The 23217-nt window shown below is 40.7% G+C and overlaps 1 protein-coding gene across 11 annotated transcripts in view; it reads left to right on the forward strand.

The window, feature by feature from the left end:
* The window catches only part of PDE1C (phosphodiesterase 1C), a 437096-nt gene that overhangs the window by 365782 nt on the left and 48097 nt on the right, over positions 1-23217 (forward strand). For all 11 annotated transcript variants that reach the window (XM_074367275.1, XM_074367272.1, XM_074367270.1 and 8 more), the window contains 5 exons: positions 2981-3062; positions 6740-6860; positions 8589-8764; positions 16507-16737; positions 22939-23016. In XM_074367275.1, coding sequence (XP_074223376.1) covers positions 2981-3062; positions 6740-6860; positions 8589-8764; positions 16507-16737; positions 22939-23016 — 688 coding nt within the window. The remainder of the gene's footprint in view (positions 1-2980; positions 3063-6739; positions 6861-8588; positions 8765-16506; positions 16738-22938; positions 23017-23217) is intronic.

Below are 23217 nucleotides of genomic sequence, written 5' to 3' on the forward strand. Positions count from 1 at the left end.
TAGTATTTGTGTTTCTGTTTTTTCCATCTCCTGTTTGAGAGGATAAATTCTGAAAAGGAAAGGCAAAGATGTCTTTACTATACTATCTTAAGTCCAAAATCACAGTAATTTTCTTATACCTCACCTTTGTAACCTCTTCCCCTAGGAAAAGGGGTGTACATTGCTGCATTTTGTCTGATGCTTTTGTTGCCTTCTTAATCAAGAACTTTTTCTTCACTCTACCTAGAAATCACTTGAGATGCACCTAATGGTCTTTTGAAGCTCTTGCACTGAGGGATGCCTTCTGCCCTGTGAACTGCCAGTACACAAAGAACCTTTGTTTCTCTTACTTGGTTTGCTGCTTACAGATAGCTGCTGTAACGGACAAACCCCAAAATGCCTAACAGTACACATAAAGTGGAATTTTATCACTCACTCGTGTAAAATACAGACAAGTGTTTCTTAATCAGTGGGTGGTTTACAATAGTGCTTTTAGACCCAGACTCTACCATCTACGTGACTTCCATGGTGCTTATCTGGATCAAGGCAGCAAAAGGGGAGAACGTAGAGGAGTTGGCACAGGAGATCTTATATGCCAGAACTGGGGTGGAGATACATCCCCTCTCCTTTTGTTTTGTTATCTAGCACAAACTGGCGGAAATTCTGGGAAATGTAGTTTAGCTGTGTGGACAGGAAATGGAAAGGGGTGGTTTGTGAAAAGCTAACTGCTTAACTGCTCCCCCAGCTTGCTTGTCATCAGTGTCCAAGTGGCCAAAGGAACTTGAGTGTTTCTAACCAAGTTCATCTTTTCATTCATTCAACGAACATTCATAGTGTTCCTTTTGTAGATCAACTACATGTCTTTATCAGTCAACAATCTTAACCCCCTACCATAAGAATAATAGTTATTTATTTTTCTGCACTGTTCTGGAAGAAAAAAATGAGTTAGTTGAAAAAAAATCCTTTGTGCCAACTGAGACTTTTGCCTTTTTTTTTTTTTTGAAAATATCGACCTCTTTAATAAAGAGGAAAATGTATGAATAATTTTACAAGGGCCAACAGTGATGGAGTCATACAATATTGTTTCAGTCAAGTTGGATTCACTTGTAGAAGTACTTTCTTCCATGTTACTTTCTGCATTTTTTCCAGTTTATAAATATAGCTGTCCTATAAAGGGATCTCAGTGACTTTTAGTAGCTGAATCTACTCTCAGATTAATTAAATCCAAAAGATGTAAGTGGTGTGCAGTTGTGAGTATGGGCAAGTCCATGGGATAAAAAGTTGCTTAATATGCACTTTTTCAGTAATAAAATCCAAATTAATGCATACGTCTTATCAGTCAAATGATTAGTGTTCACAGCCTCTTCTTCTAAACCACCCCCATTAAAATGCACCAACAAAACCACTTGTATCCCTACTTCATAGGGAGTAAGGATGGGTTTTATTTGTGTTAGCTGAGCTATCCCACTAAACCATCTATACAAGTACAATTTCACATTATAAATGCTCTTTCTTCTTATCATACTGCCCGACAGAATTAGCTTGGGGATTATTTTTATCATGTCACATGAGAGATGGAGTGGCCCTCAGCAAGACATACTCGGAAACAGGAGCCATTGTGTCCCATGTGGTGTCCATACAGGAAAAGGTACAGAAGGAAGTAAGCCACTTCAGAGCTGTTCCTGAGGCCCTTGGATGTCCCCAGCGCCCATTGTGACCCCTCCTCCTGTTCAGCTTCCTCAGACGCCCATTCCTTTTCCTTCTTTTCAGTTGATCTTAATTGTGCATGTGAACTAGCATCCTTTCTCTTTGGTAACATGCTTTAGAAAGAAAAGGCATCCAGTTTTTGAACTAGGCCTAGTTGTTGAACCAGATTGTTATTACTTTTTATTTATTATTAGTTCATTGGTGATGTTTATTATGATCAGAGAGTAGTAGATGTAACAAGCTCACTGAATGTTTCTCAGATCATCACTTAAGTATTAGAAATACCTACTGGGAAACAATAATTGTCCTTTTTACTTATTTACATACATTTTCTCATTTAATCCTCATTGTAACTCTGAGGAAGGGATTATTATCCCACATTTTATAGATCATAAAACCGAAATGTAGAGAGGGAACATAAACTTCTGATGGTCACACAGGTTGTGGGAGCAAGGCTAGACTCCAGCCCAAGTCAGTAGCCATTATCCTGAGCAGACTCTTTTCTAGGAAAATGAATCAGCACAACTTCGCTGCTCTAGGAAGGGGGATGCGTTTTCCCTTTCCTCTAGGTGTGTGTCTGAGTACTGAGCTCTGGTTCAGAACACTTCTTAAAAATCATCTCCATCATTATTTAGACTCTGCATAGCACTGGCTTATTTTAGTGATGCTTTGTAGTGAGATTGAGAACATACTGGCCAGAGAATCATGTTTTATTATTGTCTAACTTGATAAACACAAAAAACTATTTAGTTGGCTTTTTCTTTTTTGATCCCTTTTTTATTATGGACTGAGCCCAGCAGTGAAGACCCCAGAAGCACATACTCCAGTTGTATGTGGCTTTAGGCAGTACCAGGAGTGTGAATCCAAATAGGTCCATTAGAATTTGTGTCCTGGACACTGCCCACAGCTGGGAGCGGGTGGCTGGCTCAAGAAAGGCTGCAGGTTGGCACTGGACAACTCAAGAACACACAGGAAATCTGACTGCAGTGCTGGCTGTAGGCCACAGGGCATGTTGCTTTTCTTGCTTTCCTCGGGGAACCTATTGCTGCCTGATGAGGCTTTCTATACAACAGCATGTGCCTTTGCAGTTGGATGGAATGATTGGACCCAAGCAGATTTCAGCCTCTTGGTGTCTTTTATGCAGAGAAGCAGGGTCCGTAAGGACTTATTACATAGTGTAATTGTAACAATTAAAGTAAAGACCAATGGCCTTCATAGCAGCTGAAATTGTGAGATGAAATCTGGGTGGTTCAGTCGGCTGTTCTTAATTTACTCTGCCCTCCTGTTTTTCTAGGGTGATAGAGAAGCAGAGCTGGGGCTGCCTTTTTCTCCTCTGTGTGACCGGAAGTCGACCATGGTTGCCCAGTCACAAGTAGGTACGTGTTTGCCAGCCCTTTGGATGGAAAGAAAAACCAGAGAGGGGTGTCTGGAAGTACACTCAGATGCTCCCAGTGACTCTGGGTGGGAACCTGGCTCCATTCTGCTGTTCTGTGCTCATGATGGCTTTGGCTGGTTGGGTTGATGGAGCCACTCTCCCCATCTTCTCCCTGAAGTGTGGCTGGTTCCTGGGAGGATTAGACAGTGAGACTGTGCTGTCTCCATCATTCCCTGCCAAAAGAAAGAGAGGCTTCAACTTTCTAAGGCAATGACAAGAATTAGTAGTGAGAAACCCATTCATTTTCAGCCCCTCTGTTCTGCATGCAATACTGGAAGTCTCCTCAGTACTTCCTCTAGCCCTGTTTCCAAGACAGCACCATTTCCTGGATAACCTTGCTTCCAGAAACAGCTCTTTTAAAATATTTCTGTTCTTCCTTCCTTTCCCCATTTAAAAAAAATTTTAGCACCCTTTTTTTTCTTTTTGTAAAGATAACTTTTGCATTGCTAGTAATCATAATATATGTGCATTACAAAAATCTTCAACTATGAGAGAGGGTACCAATGCCATACTTAAATTGTCATCAGTGATTCCACCTTGGAAAAGTCTGAAATCATTCAAAAAATAGATTCAACAAAGATTTATTGATTTTTTCCTACTTGTGTTTTGAGTACTTACTCATTTTTTTCATAATAATGTATTGAGTTCCTGTTAGGTGGTAGGCACTGCTAGGCACTATAACAGATGTTATTAAAAAACAAAGATAAATTATACATGGTACCTGTTCCCAAAGACATTGAACTAGTATTGAGTGGTAGGCAAGATGTTAAGAAAGCAAAATCTATCAGTGTTACACTGCTAAGGTAGAGATTATACATGGTACAGAAGAGAGTGTGTAAGCCATTAGACCCAGACAGACTTGCTGAGAGGTAATATTTGAGTTGAGTTCAAGGAGATAAGTAGGCAGTGCCTAGGCAAATGGTGATATGTGTTAGAGGTAAATAGGGATGGATGGAAGGCCATTGCAGACAAGGGATCAGCATATACTAAACAGGGAAATTTGAAGTAGTCTGGTATGGTCAAGGAATTAATTACCAATTCTTATGTCTAGAGCAGTGAATAGGGAGTAGACTGCAGTGAGGGACAAGTTTGGAGAGAAAATTAGGCCCAGATTATATATTGCATTAAGAATAGCATGTGCTTATACTTTCCTGTAGGAAATGAGGGCATATCTAAAGAATTTTAAGGAAGGTTAAAACTATGTAAATTGATGCTTCAGAATAAGAGTCAGCTAACCATAGCCTGTGGGCCAAATCTAGCCCACTGCTTAGTCTTGTGAATAAAGTTTTATTACAACACAGCTAAGCTCATTCATTTGCGTATTGTTTATGATTGCTATTGCACTATTGTGGCAGAGTTAAGGAGTTTTTGTCAATATGGTCCACAAAACCTAAAATAATTTGCTCTCTGGCCCTTTACAGAAAGTTGGCCAATCCCTGCCTAAGAAAGATTTCTCTGTCAGTACTGTGGAGGATTAATCGGAGGCTTTTGCGGAAGACTAGAGGCAAGGGCACTAGCTGGTACCTCCTGCAGGATTACAGGGAGGAGATGTTGACTGTTCGGACTAAGGCAGTGCAGGGGCTCTGCTGGAAGGAGGTGGCATATAAAACAGTAAGGCTTCAGCGGGATGCAAGGCTAAAGTACAGCCCACAAGCTAGATTAAGTGGTTGGTCCATGGTCCCACTTTCAAGGGTTGGAGGGAAAGCCTGATGAGCTAGTCTGGATTTGGACATGTGGAATGAATTTAACTTATGAGAAGAAAATATGAAAATACTGTCATCAGACACTTCAGTTTAAGCTTAAAATTATACTGCAATTAACTACAATTCAAATTTGGCTATCAGTATTTCCTTATCAGGATGCTATAGGTATTTGTTTGGGATGGTTCTTGTTTTGCCAATTATGTTACAGAATTTTTAGCACCCTTCACTGCTGGGCATTAAATGCCAGTATCACTTCCTCTTTAGTCATTGTGAGAACTAAATAAGCATTTGTACATTTCCAAACACCGTATTTCCTTTGGCTGGCCTTTAGTTTCCTTCCAGCTTTCATGTGGCTGTGTAATGAGTCACCACCATTAGTTCCGGATCATATATTTTCTCCTGATGTGTCACAGAACACTTGGGCATTTTTGAGCTGTCGAGATAATCACTCTAGCCCAACATCAACTCTCTCTAGCATGGCGAACTCTCAAAGATACAGTTCCAGATCTGACCCCTCTTCCAGTTTCCAACCCCGTTTCTTCCAAATCTGTTGACCCTCTTCCATCCAGATGTGTCCCTGGTACCCCAAGTCAGCAGGTCTAAGACTGAGCCCACCATCTTTCTCCCCAGCCACACTCTCCCTCATTGTCCCTCTTCTCTCTGCTCTCCTGTTGGAAGTCTCTGACGGATCCCACCTAGAGGCATGACTGCCTCCTGCTGTGCGTGTATCTGTGCCTCCACCACACTCCCTCCTTAAAAGGGCACTGGATCCCACCTTCCTTCCCGTGACTTTGAGCTTTTACAATAGCTTCTAAAATAGTTTTCCCAACCTCATCCCTTATTGCTCTCTCCCTTCCCATCCATCTTGCCAGATTAATTTCCCCAAATTGCATTTAAAAAAATCTTATTACAATGCTGCCCAAGCATCTCAAGGGGCTTCTAGTGCCTAAGTCCTAAACCTTTAGCCTGGTACTTAGGAACCTTCGTGCACTGATAATGACCTGTCTTCCTGGGTTTTCCCTTTCTTTCTTTTTTTTTTTTTTAACAGTTTTTTATTGAGTTATAGTCATTTTACAATGTTGTGTCAAATTCCAGTGTAGAGCACAATTTTTCAGTTATACATGAACATACATATATTCATTGTCACATTTTTTTTTGCGGTGAGCTACCACAAGATCTTGTATATTATTTCCCTGTGCTATACAGTATAATCTTGTTTATCTGTTCCGCACATGCCTGTCAGTAGCTACAAATTTTGAACTCCCAGTCTGTCCCTTCCCACCCCCCACCTCCTTGGCAACCACAAGTTTGTATTCTATGTCTATGAGTCTGTTTCTATTTTGTATTTATGTTCTTCTGGGTTTTCCCTTTCTGACTCCAAAATAATTTCACCCCCTCTACCTAGAATGAATGGCTATAGGGCTCAGCTCAAACATCCAACCTCCACAATGCTGTTTGTAGCCCTCTCAGTGGGAGGGAGAATATCCTCCCTCCTTTGCCTTCCCGGGGGCCTTTATTTGAGCTTCTCCTTTGGTCCTTTCCATTTCTTTGCTCATTTAATTTCTCCTATAAACCTCCAAGGGCAGGCAGGTTGTGTTACACATCTTGGTCCTTTATGCAGCACTGATCACAGTGTTTTTTACATAGTGGATGTTGAATTTGCATTTTTTAAGCACTTTATTGAACGCTCTACTAAAAAGTCATAGGAAAGTTACGTAGGAGAAATGGAACTGACTCATGATATTCAAAACAAGGGATATAATGAATGATTAAGATCAGCTTATTCTCTCCTAACCTGATCTGGCGCTCTATGAGTTTTAAAAGAAAGATCCAACTCATCAGTTTGCATGGGGAAAATATGGAAGAGGCCCAAGTTAATATGTAGTTTCTCTGAAGCTTCGCTGTTTCTCTTCAGGTTTCATTGATTTCATTGTGGAACCCACCTTCACTGTGCTCACGGACATGACAGAAAAGATTGTGAGTCCACTAATTGATGAAACCTCTCAAACTGGCGGGACAGGACAGAGGCGTTCAAGGTCAGTGCCAAAGCTTGAAGGCTGAGGGGTCAGGGTGGCCTGTCCCTAAAGATAGAATTTTTCTTTTGGAAGGGAAGAGAGTGGCACGTCATACTTACGTTCACCCTACCTCCTTTTTATAAGAGATACGCCTGCCTCTTCTTATTCTCAGAGGAGTCGAAGTTGTACTCTCTGTCCTCTCCAAGCTGGCCAAGGTCCAGGTCATGACCAGCAGGTTCCAGTACCACCACCACCACCACCCCCCTTTCTCTGTTTTGGTGCCTTTGTTCATGACAGCACCAATCACTGCACTTGACTTGCTGTGCCTACAGAGTCCTTGCTCCCGATACTCCAGAAAAAAAGTACCACTGATCAGAGTCATCACAGGAAGTGAAACTGACTTATCTCTAGGTTCAGGAAGAAAATGAAGCAGAGGGGAAAACAGCTGAAATTTTAAATCACCTTCTGCCACAACATCATTATGTTGAGCGTAGATTAGGACTTAAAGAGTGCAGGCGCTGGAGTCAGATTGCCGGGTTAAACATCCTGACTCCACTGCCTATTAGCTGTGCCGTCTCAGGCAAGTTGCCTCAGTCTCCCCATTTGAGTAAATGTGGATTATGACACTCATAGGTTGCAGGGAGGAGTAAATGAATTCTCTAATCTACCTTGTAACAGGGCCCCGCACAGAGGAAGTGCCAGATCAAGTAAAGCTAACACTCAGTCTTTACTGGTCGGTAGTACCACTGCTGGTAATGCTGCCCCCTCCTCCTCGTCCATGCAGAACCGTGGGCTTTGTCATAAAGGAGAGAAGTTGAATGAAGAAGAAAAAGGGAAGAAGAGAGCTAGAGAAGGAATAAATAGCAGAAAGGAAGGCAAGAGTACCCCGGGGATGCTGAAGGTGGATGGACCCAGTCAGGGCTGCTGACGAGGGGGACAGACGCCCCCTGCCCGAGTCCCACAGCCCCCCGGCTCTGCAAGCACTGGGCTCAGACCTCCTCTGCTTATCGAATCGGCCTTGCTTGCCTTGCCATTCAGTGGATTTGCATAGAGTCAGGTCGCCACTCCAGCCCCCTGGAAGTGTGATAATTTATAGTTTCCCAGAAGGATGGCGCTTCCTATGTTATAATTTATATGCATTTCTGTGTTTTCTAAAGTTACCCATGGCTAAAACTGAAAGTGACATTCATATTTAAAACAGGCCTCCTGCCTGGCGCTCTCCCACGCTGTCCTAGCTGTCTGTGCCTCTTCACCTTCCCCCAGGAGCGTAAAGGAATCACCTTGCTCTGGCTTTGGGGGTCCTGGGATCAGAGGCTCTTGAGTACCAGGGGGAGGTGGACCTGGAGAGAAAGAGGACCCCGTGGCTGGGTTACTTGGAAAAGTGGTCGGTGTGGAGGCAGGTGGGCGAACTGTGGAACCAAGTAGAGTTCAGGTTCACATAAGTTAATTCCAGAGAGTCAAAGACAGAAAATTCACGTGAGGGGGATCTAAAGAAGATATCAGTCAACAAAGAAGAAATAAGAGGACTGTGGGGAATATCAGTACTCATGAGGCTTGATTTTTTTTTTTCCTGCCGAGAATAATTTCCCACCAGTTGCATATGAAAAATAGGAATTACAAGTTTCAGGACCCAGGAATTTCATCACAATAACTTGATGGGTGTTAACCACTCCTCTCTTAGTCTTGCTTATTGCCATCCCTTTCTAAAGGCTAACCCTTCTCTCTGGTGTGGTTTTCTTCATCCTCCAGTTTGAACAGCATCAATTCGGCAGATGCAAAGCGATCAGGCGTCAAGAGCTCTGGCTCAGAAGGAAGTGCCCCGATCAACAATTCTGTCATCCCTGTTGACTATAAGAGTTTTAAAGCCACTTGGACTGAGGTGGTGCACATCAATCGGGAGAGATGGAGGGCCAAGGTGCCCAAAGGTAACGCACTGTTGGGGAGTCTTGCAGGAGACCTGTCCGAACCACTCAGACCCACTCACCAAGCAAGGCATTGCTTCCCCTCATATATAGGTGTTGCAGATGAGGGGCAAACTCAGGATACAGATTCAGATTGCTGAATGTTAGGATGGACCATCTTTTGATCTTCATTATATCTAACACTCAACACATGATAGAGTGAGGCTGACCGCCAAGCCTCCCAGCAGGATGGCCTTTGTGCTATATGCCCGAGCTCCTCTTCCTGAAATGAGGATGGGTCTTATTCTTTCTTGGTGCCTACTAGGCCACCTTGTCGTTCTCTTTTCATGTCACATGGCACATTTATGAGGCCTTTATTCCTTCTTTTAACTAAGTAACACCTGGCCCGTAGCCACCTTGGCCATTACATTGGGGTAGAAGGTGCTGTAATCTCCTTTACACATTTTTATCTTCCTTTCCTGTTCTCATTTCCCTTCAGTCATTACTCAGGCTGACCTTCTGGGGATAAGCAGAAATTCACAGACAGAAAAGTCATGATTCTTGGTACTATAAACAAAAAAAGACTGAAATCTGTGTTTTTTTTGAAAGTTGAAATTCATTTGCTCATATGTGTATTTGTGTGCATAGAGCATGTACTGTGTGATCCGTGTGTCCCACATGCTCATACTGTCGTCTAGGTAGGAACACGTACCCCAGGTAAGTTTTACGAAGCTGAGATGCCTGATTCCAGAGGGAGACAGATGTGGATGGCTCTTGGAGCTCAGTGAGGAGGCTGATCCCAATGAGTTTTGGGGAGATGAGCCTTCAACAAGTCAGTTTTTGCTGACATCTACTAAGTCCCTACTGTATGCCAGTCTCCGTGCTCCATGCCAAGCGTACAGAGTTGAATAACAGACATCTTTGTCCTCAAAGTTTGCAGTCTCTGGGGGAGGAGGACACAGTTTCTTTCAAAGTAAGAATAGGAGTTCAATAGGGGCCTTGAACTTGTCACCAGCACCTGCCGGCCCTGAGCCTCAGCCCCTCATAACAAGCAAGGAGAGTTGTATCCCCAGGCACAGCACTGCACACTTTTATCCACCCAGTATCTGCACAAATGAGAAGAAGGGTGGGAGCAGCAGGTGCAGCACGTTCTGCAGTCTTCGTCCTTATACATCAAGAGGCTGCTTCTAGTGTGGGAGAGACAGGACCTCACTGTTGGAGTTTTTCAAAGGCCAACATTGTGACTTGTCCACAAAACCCAGTCCAAGTGGCTGCTCATGTTGAGTTGGGCAAAGGGTTTATATTTATGCACTTTTTAGAGGCGTAATTGGGCCCTTACCATTTCGGGACAGATGTTGCATCCTGCACTATGGAGGGAGGCAACATCTCTTCCATATTCTAAGTGCAGCCTCTCCTAGTCTGTCCGGATGCTTTAAACGTTTAAATCCTCCCTGTTGGCAGGCATTGCAAGCAGCAGTGGCAGCTACTGCATCATCTCAGAAGAAGCACTCTCTTATAATCAATTACACTCATCACACTTGAAAATCCAGCTCCTGACAACACACAATTTAAAGGGGTACTTCAAAATAATGTCTTTGCAGTTATCTGGCTTACTAAAATTAGCTTCTGAAACTGATCACCTAGGGGGAGCATTAGACAGTTTCTTTTCCAAGGGAAAACTGGCCCTTTAAAAAGGACAGAAAAATAAGCACTAATAAATTTTTAAATATGTGAGGTATGCTAACAGATAGAGACTTCAGCTAACTTGTCCATAACTCTGGTCCGGGTGTTTGGGGCACATTGTAGCTGGGACCTGAAGGATGCCTGGGGTTGAGCTCTGAAGGAGGTGTTGCATTTAGAAGTGGAGGAATAGGAAAAAGGGGTGGACAATGGCACGTACCCTGGGTTTTGTGTGTTTTATCAGGGGATTAGTTGGGGAAAGGGAGGATTGACTCCCTACTTGCCCTGTGCTCTTTGACAAATTCAGGTAAATTCTTTGAGAACATTCCCTGTGGGGGATGATAATACACATCACACAGTTGATGCAAAGGACAGAAATTATATATATAAAAGCACTGAGAGCAGAGCCTGCATATGGTTAATGCCTGATAAGGGGTAGCTGTTATTTTAAAAAATTGGCAAAGAAAGTTATAGGTTGGAATGTAAAGTTAAGAAGGTGGTGGTCAACTAATATTTTGTAACATTTTCAGTTCTCTCAGAAGTGATGTTGGCTGATTGACTGGTGTTAAGAAATTCAGTTTGCATCTGTTTTTCCTTTGGTGATTGGTTTGTACTAGACTATCCCAGGCTGTTTTGCTCATTATTCTTTTTTACCAGAAAACCCTAATTTCAAGAAAGGCTGCCCTGCATGGGGCACTTGAATATATGTTGTTATTAAATTGATCAGAAATGGAATTGGATCTAAAGTCTTGATTTTATTAACCAACCTGATTTACAGAGCTAGCTAGGCCAGGACACATGGTTGTTAGGAAAGATTAAATCAGTGTATTTTTTTACATCTCTTAGAGCTGAGAACCACTATTCCCAAACAAAGATGTGTAGGTTTAACAATTGCCAAGACTGATCAACTTTGATCAGTTTCTATTCAGTCTTTAATACTTTTTAAACATTTTTTTTCTGGTGTAAGTATGATACATGTTTAGGTTACAATCCTGAAATGTAAACAAAATATATAAAGAAGAAAATAAAAATCACTCATAAATTCTCCAGCCAAATATAACTATCGTTGAAATTCTGATGTAATTCTTTTTTTTAACATTTTTTATTGATTTATAATCATTTTACAATGTTGTGTCAAATTCCAGTGTTCAGCACAATTTTTCAGTCATACATGGACATATACACACTCATTGTCACTGATGTAATTCTTTTAAATTTGATTTGCTATACATATTTCTAAGTAAAATTTTCCACTTAAATTGGGACCGTAGTGTAATACTGTATTTTCCTTTTCTATTTCAATTTTGAAGATTTTATTCTGATATTGAATATTCTTAGAAAATGTGGTTTAAGTGGCTACATTGTATGTAATATCATCGTCAAACCCATCCTCTTACTGAGCATTTTAGTTTCCAGTTCTTCATTACTGTATATAACATTGTTAGGAACATATAAGTTCAGAAGTCTTTGAGCCTACCTCTAATTATTCATCTAGGGTAAATTTCTAGATGTGGAATTCTTCTGTCGAAATAGGTGAAAAATTATAAAGCTCTTGATGTATATTATCAAATTTCTTTCTGGAAAGTTTTTTTTTTTTTTTAACCAATGTGCTCTCCCAGTAGAAGTATAGTGAGAGTGCCTGTTTCCCTATATTTTCCTCCTTCATTTTTTTATTAGGATGTTTATATTTTTATTACTGATTCATACAACTCTTTATGTATCAAGGATAGTAATTCTTCAGTTGACAAACTGTCTTTCAATTTCTGCCCTACCTCTGTCCAGTTTGTTTGTCATATACCTTTTAACTTTGTTTATGGTTTTTAATTACATCTTATTTTTATTTTACTAGAAAATAACTTTATATTTTCATTGAATTATGTCTCTATCAATATAAATATGAAATACTATATAATGATACTTCTTTGCAAATGCTGAGAAGTTTATTAATTTTCTTAAATTTCCTCCATTACTCAGTTTTTATTGAAATAATATAAGATTTTCAAACTAGGTGTTTCTAAGTAAATTTTAAGTAAATTGCTATTTTATTATTAATTTATCCTTTAATATTATTTCAGTAATTGAATCAAGTTTTATATCTAGCTTAACAATTATTTTTAATTAACACTATGACCTACTAGTTTTATTGCACATTGTTAACATATTTTCCTCATTCAGAGTTTTTAATATTGATTGAATTTTTCTGTCAGTGGAAGCACTTTGGCTAAAATTTTTAGACAGGTCCAATGGGAATGTCTCCTGAGTCTTTAAATGTCTAAAAGTACCTTTCTGTTGTTGTATATAATCAAAAATTAACTATTCAAAATTTGTATAGTGTTTTGGTTTTTTTTTTTTTTAAGTTAGTCAGTTTCTCTCCTTTTCTTTCTCTGTAGATAGTTTAAGTAGGTGTTTCAGAAAATATTAAGAGATAATTAGCCTAATACCATTTTAACCAAGAGCCTGTACTATCATTATTCAGAAAGACAAATGAAATGAAGAAATCAATATATTTCTCCAAGGCTGCACAGACATTCAGTGTGGGACAGAACCAGCTCTCAGGAGGAGGAGTGCAATTTATGGCTCATAAGGGCTCTGCTCTCCCTTAACCCTTTAGCTCCTTGCTTCTGACCACATTTTCATAATGAGTCGCATCGCCACAGATAGTCTGAAATGGAAATCAGAAGGAAATGGGATTGAACTACTGTGTTTGCTTTCTACTAGTCTAGCAGCCTAGAAGTGCCACTTACGTTAAATCTGAAACCTGAAGAGTTAATTCTTTGCATATATGTCATTTTTGGATCCTGTGATCATGTACAAATTAATTGTTCTTTCACCTACTTTGTCTCCTAGTAGGAAAGACTTTATGTATATTAATAACTTCACCCTGAAAATGTAAGAGAATCTGATTACAGATGTACCTCCTGTCAGTTTGTTTTCTTTTTTCTTATTTATGCATCTGCTTGCTTTGTCGACTTACTTTGAGTAGTAGCACTGGGTGCTGATGGCTGATCGCACTAATATCAGATATTTCAGAGATGTGAGGAAGAGATAGAAGTGGAGAAGTTGTAGAGCATTTCAGAGCCGTCCACTGGAACACAGTTGCTGCAAGGAAAGGAATCATATTGCATCTGATTATGATGTCATAAGAGCTACCATTCATTAATTTAAACATCAATTGCTTGCTGTCAGCTGTAGTTGAGCACAAATTTGTTTCTGAAATGTACCTCCCTTCCAGGGTTGTTTTTTTTTTCTTTTGCTAGATTTCCCATAGAAAATTGGTCTGACTCAGTTGTCAGATGAACTTTTCTTGCTCAGATAATGTTTTATACTCTTGACGCAAAGCAGAATTTAACACCTTCAGCTTTTATCGAAATTATTTTTAATGCAGGAATGTTTTTGAATGTTGACAGTTTGCCACAGATCCAGTGGGGATTCTGTGAGAGGATTATACGTTATTTTTCCTGATGCCTGAGTATGAATGAATTCTCTTCCCCTTTGCCCCAACGTTAGCTGTGTAGTAAGTACAGTCATCTTTTTACTTACCTACCTTAGTGGTTAAGGAAACTAACATTTGTTAAATGGCTAATTCTTTCAGGATGGGACTTTAGAGTGCATATACTTTCTGTATTTTATGCTAGTCTGGATTGCTAATGATGGGATATGTGCAAGTCAGGTTCATTGGCAGATAGGGTGAATCAGACCCATTATGTACATTTCATTTCATCAATAAATAGTCCATGAGCATCTGCTAGCTGCCCAGTGCTGAACCACATACTGGGAATTCAGTGATGGAGATGGCATTTGACCTTTGTCCTCAGGGCACTACAGAAGGATCAAAGGAAGTCTGGATGAACATTCTAGGGGGCTTTCTGTGGTCCTGCAGCTACTGAGAATGTCTCCTATTTTTTTCTGCAGGGCATTCTCTTACTCTTTGATTGTACCTCGTAGACGTCAGAAGATATATTATACTATATATACACATAATTATGTGATTTTATAAAGAAATCTTTCTTTACCTTTTTATTGTAAATTATAAATACATCCTGTTGGAAAGTAGAATGTCATGAAATATTGAATGGCAAACATTTAAAATTTAAATCAGTACTTGTCAATCCTGATTGTGCATTGGAATCATCTGGAGAGCATTAAAAATATCCTGTTCTTGCCTTTCTCCCTCCAGAGTCTGATTTAATTTGTCTAGGGTGAGATCAGGACATTGGTTTGAATGGGTGGGTGGATGAATCAATGAAAGGATGAATGAAAACTTTGTAATATATTAAGGAGGACATCTGAGCCAGGCAAATGTAAGGGCAGAAAAAGTAAAATGAAGCCAGGGATCATAGACATTCACAAAATACAATGCCATAAAGCCCCGTGAACATGTGAGTCTGGAACCAAATCTGGGCTTTGTGTTCTTTAGCAGCTGAAACAAAAGGGAACATGATCACATTCATAACTACTCTGGTGCCCATTAGATTAAAACCACACTTGTGGTCTATGAAAGCCAGATGTTTTCAGGACCAAGGCGAACCAAGGCAAATAAAGAGGACCCCTGGTAATGAGGTGTGGGACATTTGTAACATATCCAGAGAAAAAATGCAATAATGCATTTCACAGTGGATGTTAATGGCACAGTCTGAAAGGCCTTTTGAGTGAATTGATGGCTAAACAGGTGAGTCCCTAGACCCTAAGGGAGGATTGGTCTCTGTTAGGTGCCTTCCATGTATGTTACTTCCTACAACCCAGTTCCACCTCTTTGCCTCTGAGGCTCTGCATGATCTCAGTCCTGCATATCTTTGGTCATTTGATCATATCATCTGTCACTAACCCCTTACTATATTCGCTTTAACCGTACTGGCTAACTCACTGTCCTTTGAGCATACCAAACTCATTCCAAACTTATGGCCTTACATTTTTTTATTTCCTCTGCCTGGAATCCTCTTTCTCTCGATTATTGCATGGTCAGCAATTTATCATTCAGGATTTGGTCAAACGTCACTTTCTGCCACTTCTTACCTAATGCCACCTCCTTCCCTTATGCTGATCATGTTCCATCATATTACTCTGCTATATTGTTTTGTAAAGCACTTTTCACCACCTAAAATTATCTCAGTGATTTGTTTGCTTAATTATGATCTTTTCTCTTCTAAAAGTCTTGCTTGCTGCTGTATTTCTAGTGCCTGAAATGGTGCTTGGCACTGTACCTGCTCAATAAATATTAGTTGAATGAATCAACTTTTTCACCACTACTAGACCGTATGCAATTACGCTGTTTTTGTTTAAACACAGAGCCAGACCCTTTCACAGTCAACCAAATTGGAAATAAGGTTGACATCCTCTCCTTAGCAAGTAAGACACAGACCAGGGTCCCTGGCCAAACTAAAGGCCGCCTCTCATCTCCTGGACGGTTTGAAGACCATATTTTTTTGTGAGGCTTCGTTACCCTCTTCCTGCTTTCAAATTCACAAATAGTGTCCTGAAACTGTATTATTCTGGTGATGGCTGTTTTCCCTGTCTTTTTGTTTTGTAATCCATTACTTGTGTTTAAACTCCAGATCCTAAACAAATCTACATGAAACTTCAATTTTTACTGGAGCCATGGGAGAGTTCTGTAATGCCTATGAGCCTTGATTCCACATTTGTAAAACAGGGTTACAATAATAGTACTCCAATATGAGATTGAAAATGAGAAGTAATCCTTGAAAAGCACTTAAGTATAATACCTGGTATAGAGGACACTCTCAAGGGAACTTGTTGGTCAAAATAATAATATTAATAATGCCAATTATAGTATTGATTAATTATTATTATCTATATTAATCCTTATTATTACTGTCTTCCTGCCCCTTCTTCTAACCCATTATTTTCTAAATATCATCATGAACTGATTTTATTGGTTTCCTGAGTATACATAACCAACTGACTTGAATTAACCAAAAAGATACCCCAAATAATCAGAAATACCTTAGGTCATTGTAGCATTTTAATTCCCAGTGCAAATTCTTGTTTTAGTTCAAAGAGGCAATTCTCCTAATGGCGTGACTTCTTTTTATCTTTTCTGCTCCTTTCCTGGCTTGCCCTGGGTGCAGAGGAGAAGGCCAAGAAGGAAGCAGAGGAAAAGGCTCGCCTGGCCGCGGAGGAGAAGCAAAAGGAGATGGAAGCCAAGAGGCAGGCTGAAGAAGGGGCATCTGGCAAGGCTGAGAAAAAGGCACCTGGAGAAGCGAAGAATCAAGTCAATGGAACACGGACGAACAAGAGCGACAACCCTCATGGGAAAAATTCCAAAGCTGAGAAGTCGACAGGAGAAAAGCAACAGAATGGTGAGTAGAACTGTGCTGGTGAAAGGCTCTTTTTCAGGGTGTTAATGATGTGGTGAATGGAAGCTGGCAAAGAACAGCCCCTGTGTCGACATCTCAGAGCAGGGCTTCCCCGGCTGTCCAGCTGCTGCCGATCGCGCCTCACTGGGCTGTGGGTCCCATCAAAAGCAGCCAGAAGCTTACTTGGGCCCTTCTGTCCGGGGAGATTTATACCTTTTGGGCCCTTCCCAGCTGTTCTGGAGACTCTGGCCAGTGCCTGCCTACCCACCAGGGGAATTGCTGTTAGCAATTCCAGCAAATTCCCGAGTGCTTACTGCCAGAATGGATGGATGGAAAGGCAGTCTTCCATATGTACCATCCCCTTAGGAAGGACGGTAATCACATCTGCATAAGGTCTGTTTCCTAGTATGTGTCTATATATGTGTAGGTGAACAAGTGTATACGTTACGGGGACCAGTCGTCCCAGTTTGCCTGGGACTGAAGGGTTTCCTAGGATGCAGGGCTTTCTGTTTTAAAACCAGAAAAGCTCCAGGCAAACCAGGATGAGCTGGTCATCATCGTGTATGTACAGTTGATGATTTCTTATATTTAATGCAACAAATATTTATCGGTTGACAACTACGTGCCAAGCACTGTGCTTGGCACTGAGGAGTTAGAAATGGAAAGGCCACAAGAAGTCCACAGTCTCGTAGAGGATAAGGACATCCTCAGAATTAGTTCTGAGGCATTAACAGCAGCAGCATGGCAGATAAAATACCGAGGGCCATGTGAAGAAAAGAGACATCAGCTTTGCTGGGTCTGGGGATTGTGGGTTGGAGTAAATGTCAAAGAAAGCTTCAAGAAGAGGTCATGTCTGAACTGGGTTTTCAATGCTGAAATTGGCAGAGAGCCAGGGACTTCTGAGCCAGAAGAGAACGAGATGAGCTCAGGCACAGGGGCAGGGAATTGGTTACTTCGTTTAGGGCAGAGCAGGAAGTTCAGAGTCGCTGGAGCTTTCAAATGCCGGGTTGTGGCAAGGTAGTTTGGCACTTAAACAAACCTGGATTCAAGTCACAGCTGTGCCTCTCACTTCTTACCGGCTTTGGCCAGGTTATTTCATCTTTCACTGTCTTTGGAAAACGTATACAGTACTACCTGCTCACAGCATGGGCAACTGGTTTGCTTCCAGTGATAACAGTGACAGCAAAAACAACAACAATGAGACAATCCGCATTTACTGATTATGCACCAGATGGTGTTTTAAATTCTCTCTTTACATGTGGACCCTCTTACCTGCCTGGTAGGACCAGGTGATCTCATCTGACCCGTGGTCTAGCCGTTGTGCTACACAGCCCAGGTAAACGAGAAACATGTAGAAAGTGCTTAGCATAACATTTCTCAATTATTTTTAAAATTAACATATATAACATGTAGAAAACAATGCTTTAATACCTGTGATAATGATAATAGCTCATATCATGTTCCAAGAACTTGGCCTAAATCCCTTCCGGTAAGCCCCATGACCACCCCAGGAGGCAGGGAAGGCCATCACCTGACCTGTCCAGCCCCTCAGCAGTGAGGCTCTGGAGACAGCTCGTAACTAGTTTGCTCTGTATTCGAGTGCATCATAGTCCAGAAAATATGTTCAGTTTAACAAGAATTTGTAATACACCTGTTGGAGTTTTAGAGGGCAGTGCAAAATACCTCCCACTTCCCCTCTGAGGTCTAAACCAACTGAGAGAGAGACACACCAGAATCAGAAAGTTATCAGAATATTAGCTCCACTGCAAATGGAGCTGAGCTGGAAAACATAGACTTGGTCTGCTGAGCACCTGGGCTTCTGCACACATCTGCCCTGGACTGAGCTTAGCCACCCAGACACCGGCAGAGCGGGTGGGCTCAGAACTCAGTCCCTCACCCCGACCCCACACCCGAGTGGGCTGCTTCTAAAGTAACAGAAAAGGTGTGTGTCTCGTGAAAAACACATCTCAAAGGGGTTGGAGGCTGGAGAAATGAGTGGCTGCGCTGAGCTGTGCATACTCAGTGCTTCCTTTTAGATGAGTCTCTTCTTCCCAAGGGAGAACTATGTATGGGCTGGTGAGAAAGGCAGGCAGGATGTGTTTCTTCTTGGCTTTTTTCTGTTAGTTTTCTGTTTGGAAAGTGGGTTAAAAATGTCTTTTCCTTAATAGAAAATAATCATTATCATATCACTAACATTTATTGAATGCTTAATATGTGCCAGACATTGTATGTGGGATTTTACCTACATTAAATCAGTTAAAAATCCTAACAACTGTATGAGGTTGAGACACTCATTTCCATTTTGCAGATGAGGAAACTGAGACTCAAAGAGATTGATTTCATTTGCTTAAAGTCAAACAACCAATGAATAGAGGTTTCAGGTCAAATTCAGGAATACGTGGGACCAAATTCTCTATTACATAGCCAGCATGTCCCTATTTGCAAGGTTCAGTGCCATGGGGAGAGTAGGAAATTGAAGAAATATTGAAACTCAGCTACTGTCCACAAGAAGCTTATCTGTTTATTCCAGAGGTTGGCACACTTTTTCTATAAAGGACCAGAGAGTAAATATTTTAGGCTTTGTGGTCATACAGTCTCTGTTGCAACTACTTAACACTCCCTTATCAGCACGTAAACAGCCACTGATAACATGTAAGCAAAGGATCATGGCTGTGTTGCAATATAACTTTATTTATGAAAATTCCAATTTTCACATGTCATTAAATATCCTTGTTTTCCAATCATTTAATAATATAAAAACTGTTCTTAGTTTGTGGGCCACATACGACCAGGCATTGAGGCCAGGTTTGGCTCATGGGCCATAGTTTGCCAACCCCTGGTCTGGTCAGGGAGAGAAACCAATGAATACAAACATGCCAGTCACAAAGAAGTTTATACATTCTATGAGATGGGTATAAACAAACAGCCAGAGAGGACAGAGATGGCAATAATTTATTTTGAAGATGATTAGGGGGAGAGCCTGAAAGAAACAAGCAGGAGCCTGAGTCTTCAGTGAGGCTGGGTTTATTTCACAACTTGTTCGTTTCCCAGCGTAAGCAATGGTCTACCATTTCCCTTAAAAATTAAGTATTAAATGAGAGGTAGGAAAAGAAATCAATTTTGAGCAATAGTAAGAAAAGCTAATGGTGGTTCGGGACTGTGTTACAGGAGCCTAATTAAAATGATTTATAACTACACAGAAAGGCTCTTTTGTTTCCCCCTGTTTATTGAATAACAGCTCACATCAGCTGTCCATATTCAACCCATGGGAAATTACCTAATGGATTCTGTTCAAGGAACATCATCAAACAAACATGTGTCACTTTCCCAGCACCCTTCATTGTGGCTGCCCAAGATACCTCCAGGATAGAGCTGGAGGACATTGGTTAAGTGGAGTTCGAGAGGTTTAATACCTATAATAATGGTAATAGCTGATAGCAGTTCCCGAGTGCTTCCTGCCAGAATGGATGGATGGAAAGGCAGTCTTCCATATGTACCATCCCCTTAGGAGGGCCGGTAATCTCATCTGGTCCCCTGTCAGCAATTATGGGAACCTCTAAGCTTTGATCTCCATCAAGGCGCTTTCTCTCTCAGCCTCTCCAGCCCTGACCCTGAAGGCAGGCTGCCATGGGCTGCTGACAAATCAGACCACTCCTGCTCTGCTGGCTTCTGGAAGACATCCTGGCCTTGCTGCAGCTGTGGGTAAAGCTCCAGTCCAAGCTTAAACTATTGTACATTAGAGATGTGAAGGCTCATTTAGGAAAGAAAGTTCATTTTTCTTCAGGAAATTAGTTTGACTAAAGGGCTCAAGATCAACCTTGGGTCCATTTCTAGCATCCTTAAAACAGGGAAAGACCAGTGTTTGGACTGCTCCATGGGGTCTCCAAAGGACTCCATCTGTTTCGGCCGTTGGTGGTGGTAACGTGTGATGACCATGTGCTTCACTTAGACTCCTCCTGCTTGCGCCCTGGCCAGAGTTGACTCCCCTTCCCTCAGTCCCTCCAGTCAGTTTACGCCATTTCAGAATTAAGAATTAGAAGAAACTTGGAGACTTTACTACTCCTAACTTAGCTTAGAATTTGTCAAATTCCATTAAAACTACTTATTTTGTAGAATATATTGCAACCCAAAATGGTCTTGAATTTATTCTTCGATAACCATTTTTTAAAAAATAAATCTGTAGGCCAAAGGCATTTAAAAATGGCAACAGTAATTGGAAGCCTGAAATCTAAAACTCAAACTTCACAAGGAAGTTGCAAAATACAGTCATTGAGAGTTTAGTCTCTGGAATCAGACCCACCTGTGTATGTTGTGGTACATTACTGTATCTGTGCTTTAGGTTCCATAGCTGTAAAATGGAAATGATGATATGAGTTTTACATCAATTCTCCATATGTCTATTTTAATATTTAAGCAAAATCGCTTTGTAGAAAGATCAGTTGGTCATTTTTCAAAAACTGTCAGATCAATGGCTTGAACCAGATCTAAAGTAGACAACAAGAGCAGTTTTGCTGCCAGAGGGAGACACTCTTGCAAAGTTTGGGGCAGAAATGGGGTCTGGGAGTGTGTGAAACACAGGCAGGCTAGTGATCCACTGCGCCCAACACAGCTGCACTCAGCACTCAGCAGAGTGTCTGCAGGGAAGTTGAGGAAATAACTCCACCTTGGAAAACATCCTCAATCATTTGATGACTTTTTTATTCAGCAGATCGATCACTTAGTGAGTTAATCTTTGATGAATTTGTCCACTTTCAATAATCGTATCCCCATAAAGAGGTTGCTATAAGAATTTAATGACACAACATTGTAAAGTGATTATAAATCAATAAAAAATGTTAAAAAAAAAGAATTTAATGAAGTGATGCATGCAAAGCATTTAGCACAGTGGCTGGCACAAAGAAAGCAGAAAGGATAAATGTACCCCTCCCACGTTGGGCCCAGACCCCTCCTTCCTGGTTGCAATTATTATTAGGGTCTTTTTGCTTAAAAATAAGTACAAGTGATCCAGTAGTAATCTATTCTTGGTTTTATGCAAGCTAAAAAGAAAGCTGCCGTCAATAAGATTGGTAAGAAAAATATCCAAAACTTGAGAATGAAACTGGGAGTGGGGGTGCCATATCCTTTCAGTGTCACACTGGTATCTCGTTGAACAGACCTGGATTAATTTCACTATCCTAGGCAGGAGTCAGCAAACTTTTTTCTGTGTAGGCCCAGATAGTTAAGATTCCTGGCTTTGTGTGTCTCTGTTCAACCGTATCACTGCAGCAGGAAAGCGGTCTCAGGCAACATGTAAATAGATGGGTGTGGCTACGATCCAATAAAACTTTATTTCCGAAAACAATAACAGGCCATACTAGCCCATAATTTGCTGACTTTCTACTTTAGAAGCGCATGACTGTGTTTAACTTTGTACTGTGAAGCTATGTGCTAACCCGTAGGTTTTTGACTGCTAGAGGAGAGAACCCCCACCGTGGTTTTATTGCCCCATAGGATGTAACCAGTTTTGTCTCTAACCTAGCAATCTTGTCTTAACATATTTCTAAAATACTTGGAAAAACGCATATCCCTAAATGCTCTTGGAACCATTCTTACTATCTTTCTGGTTCCCTCATAAACGAATTAAGTAAAATTTTGACACATGTTGATTCCACATTTGTGTGCATAGTGTTTTTTAACTTTTACATATTACAGTTTGACAAGCTCATTATTTAAAGCACCACTTACTGCTCTGGTCTAGATCAGCAGTGGTCACTGAGAAATGTGCCACATATCACGTTCAGCACTTTAAACGCATTTATCCTTACATTGTGCCTAAGGAGCAGGCATTCTTATCCCCATTTTGCAGATAAGGAAAAGCACACAGAAGTTAAATAGTGGTTATTAATGGACATAATTTATGTTAATCCAGGTTTTTCCTTACTCCACAGCCTAACAATAAAGCTAAACTGCCTTCTTTAGAAAATAAACACCACTGACTTGAGTACAATCTGGTTTAACATGAACTTTCAGTCTTAATTTCCAGATCATAATCCAGTTTCCAGGACCTAATCCAACTTCCTGATATTTACACTTAGACGTGTAACCCTTCATGACTAAAATTATGCTGTACTTTTCTTCTTTTTTTTACCTTGACAGGTTTAAAGCTATTTATAACTTCCCCCTTAGCTTTAGACATACACTGTTTGTCATGTTTATTATTTTCAGGTGACTTGAAAGATGGTAAAAACAAGACAGACAAGAAGGATCAATCCAATGTCGGAAATGACTCAAAGAAAACAGATGGTAAGAGCATAATTCCCATTATATGTCTTCATAAAATGTGCAATTTAATGCAAGCCCGTTAGAATTACACCTAAAATTGAAATTGTGGTTGTTCATATATTCATATGTTACACCCTGAAAAACCATTCACTACATTTAAAGAGGACTGTTATCCCTTTTCCAATAATTGACAAATTATTGTTGTATCTCTTCCCTTCCACC

Source organism: Camelus bactrianus, chromosome 7, assembly GCF_048773025.1.
Source record: "Camelus bactrianus isolate YW-2024 breed Bactrian camel chromosome 7, ASM4877302v1, whole genome shotgun sequence".
NCBI classification, from domain to species: domain Eukaryota; kingdom Metazoa; phylum Chordata; class Mammalia; order Artiodactyla; family Camelidae; genus Camelus; species Camelus bactrianus.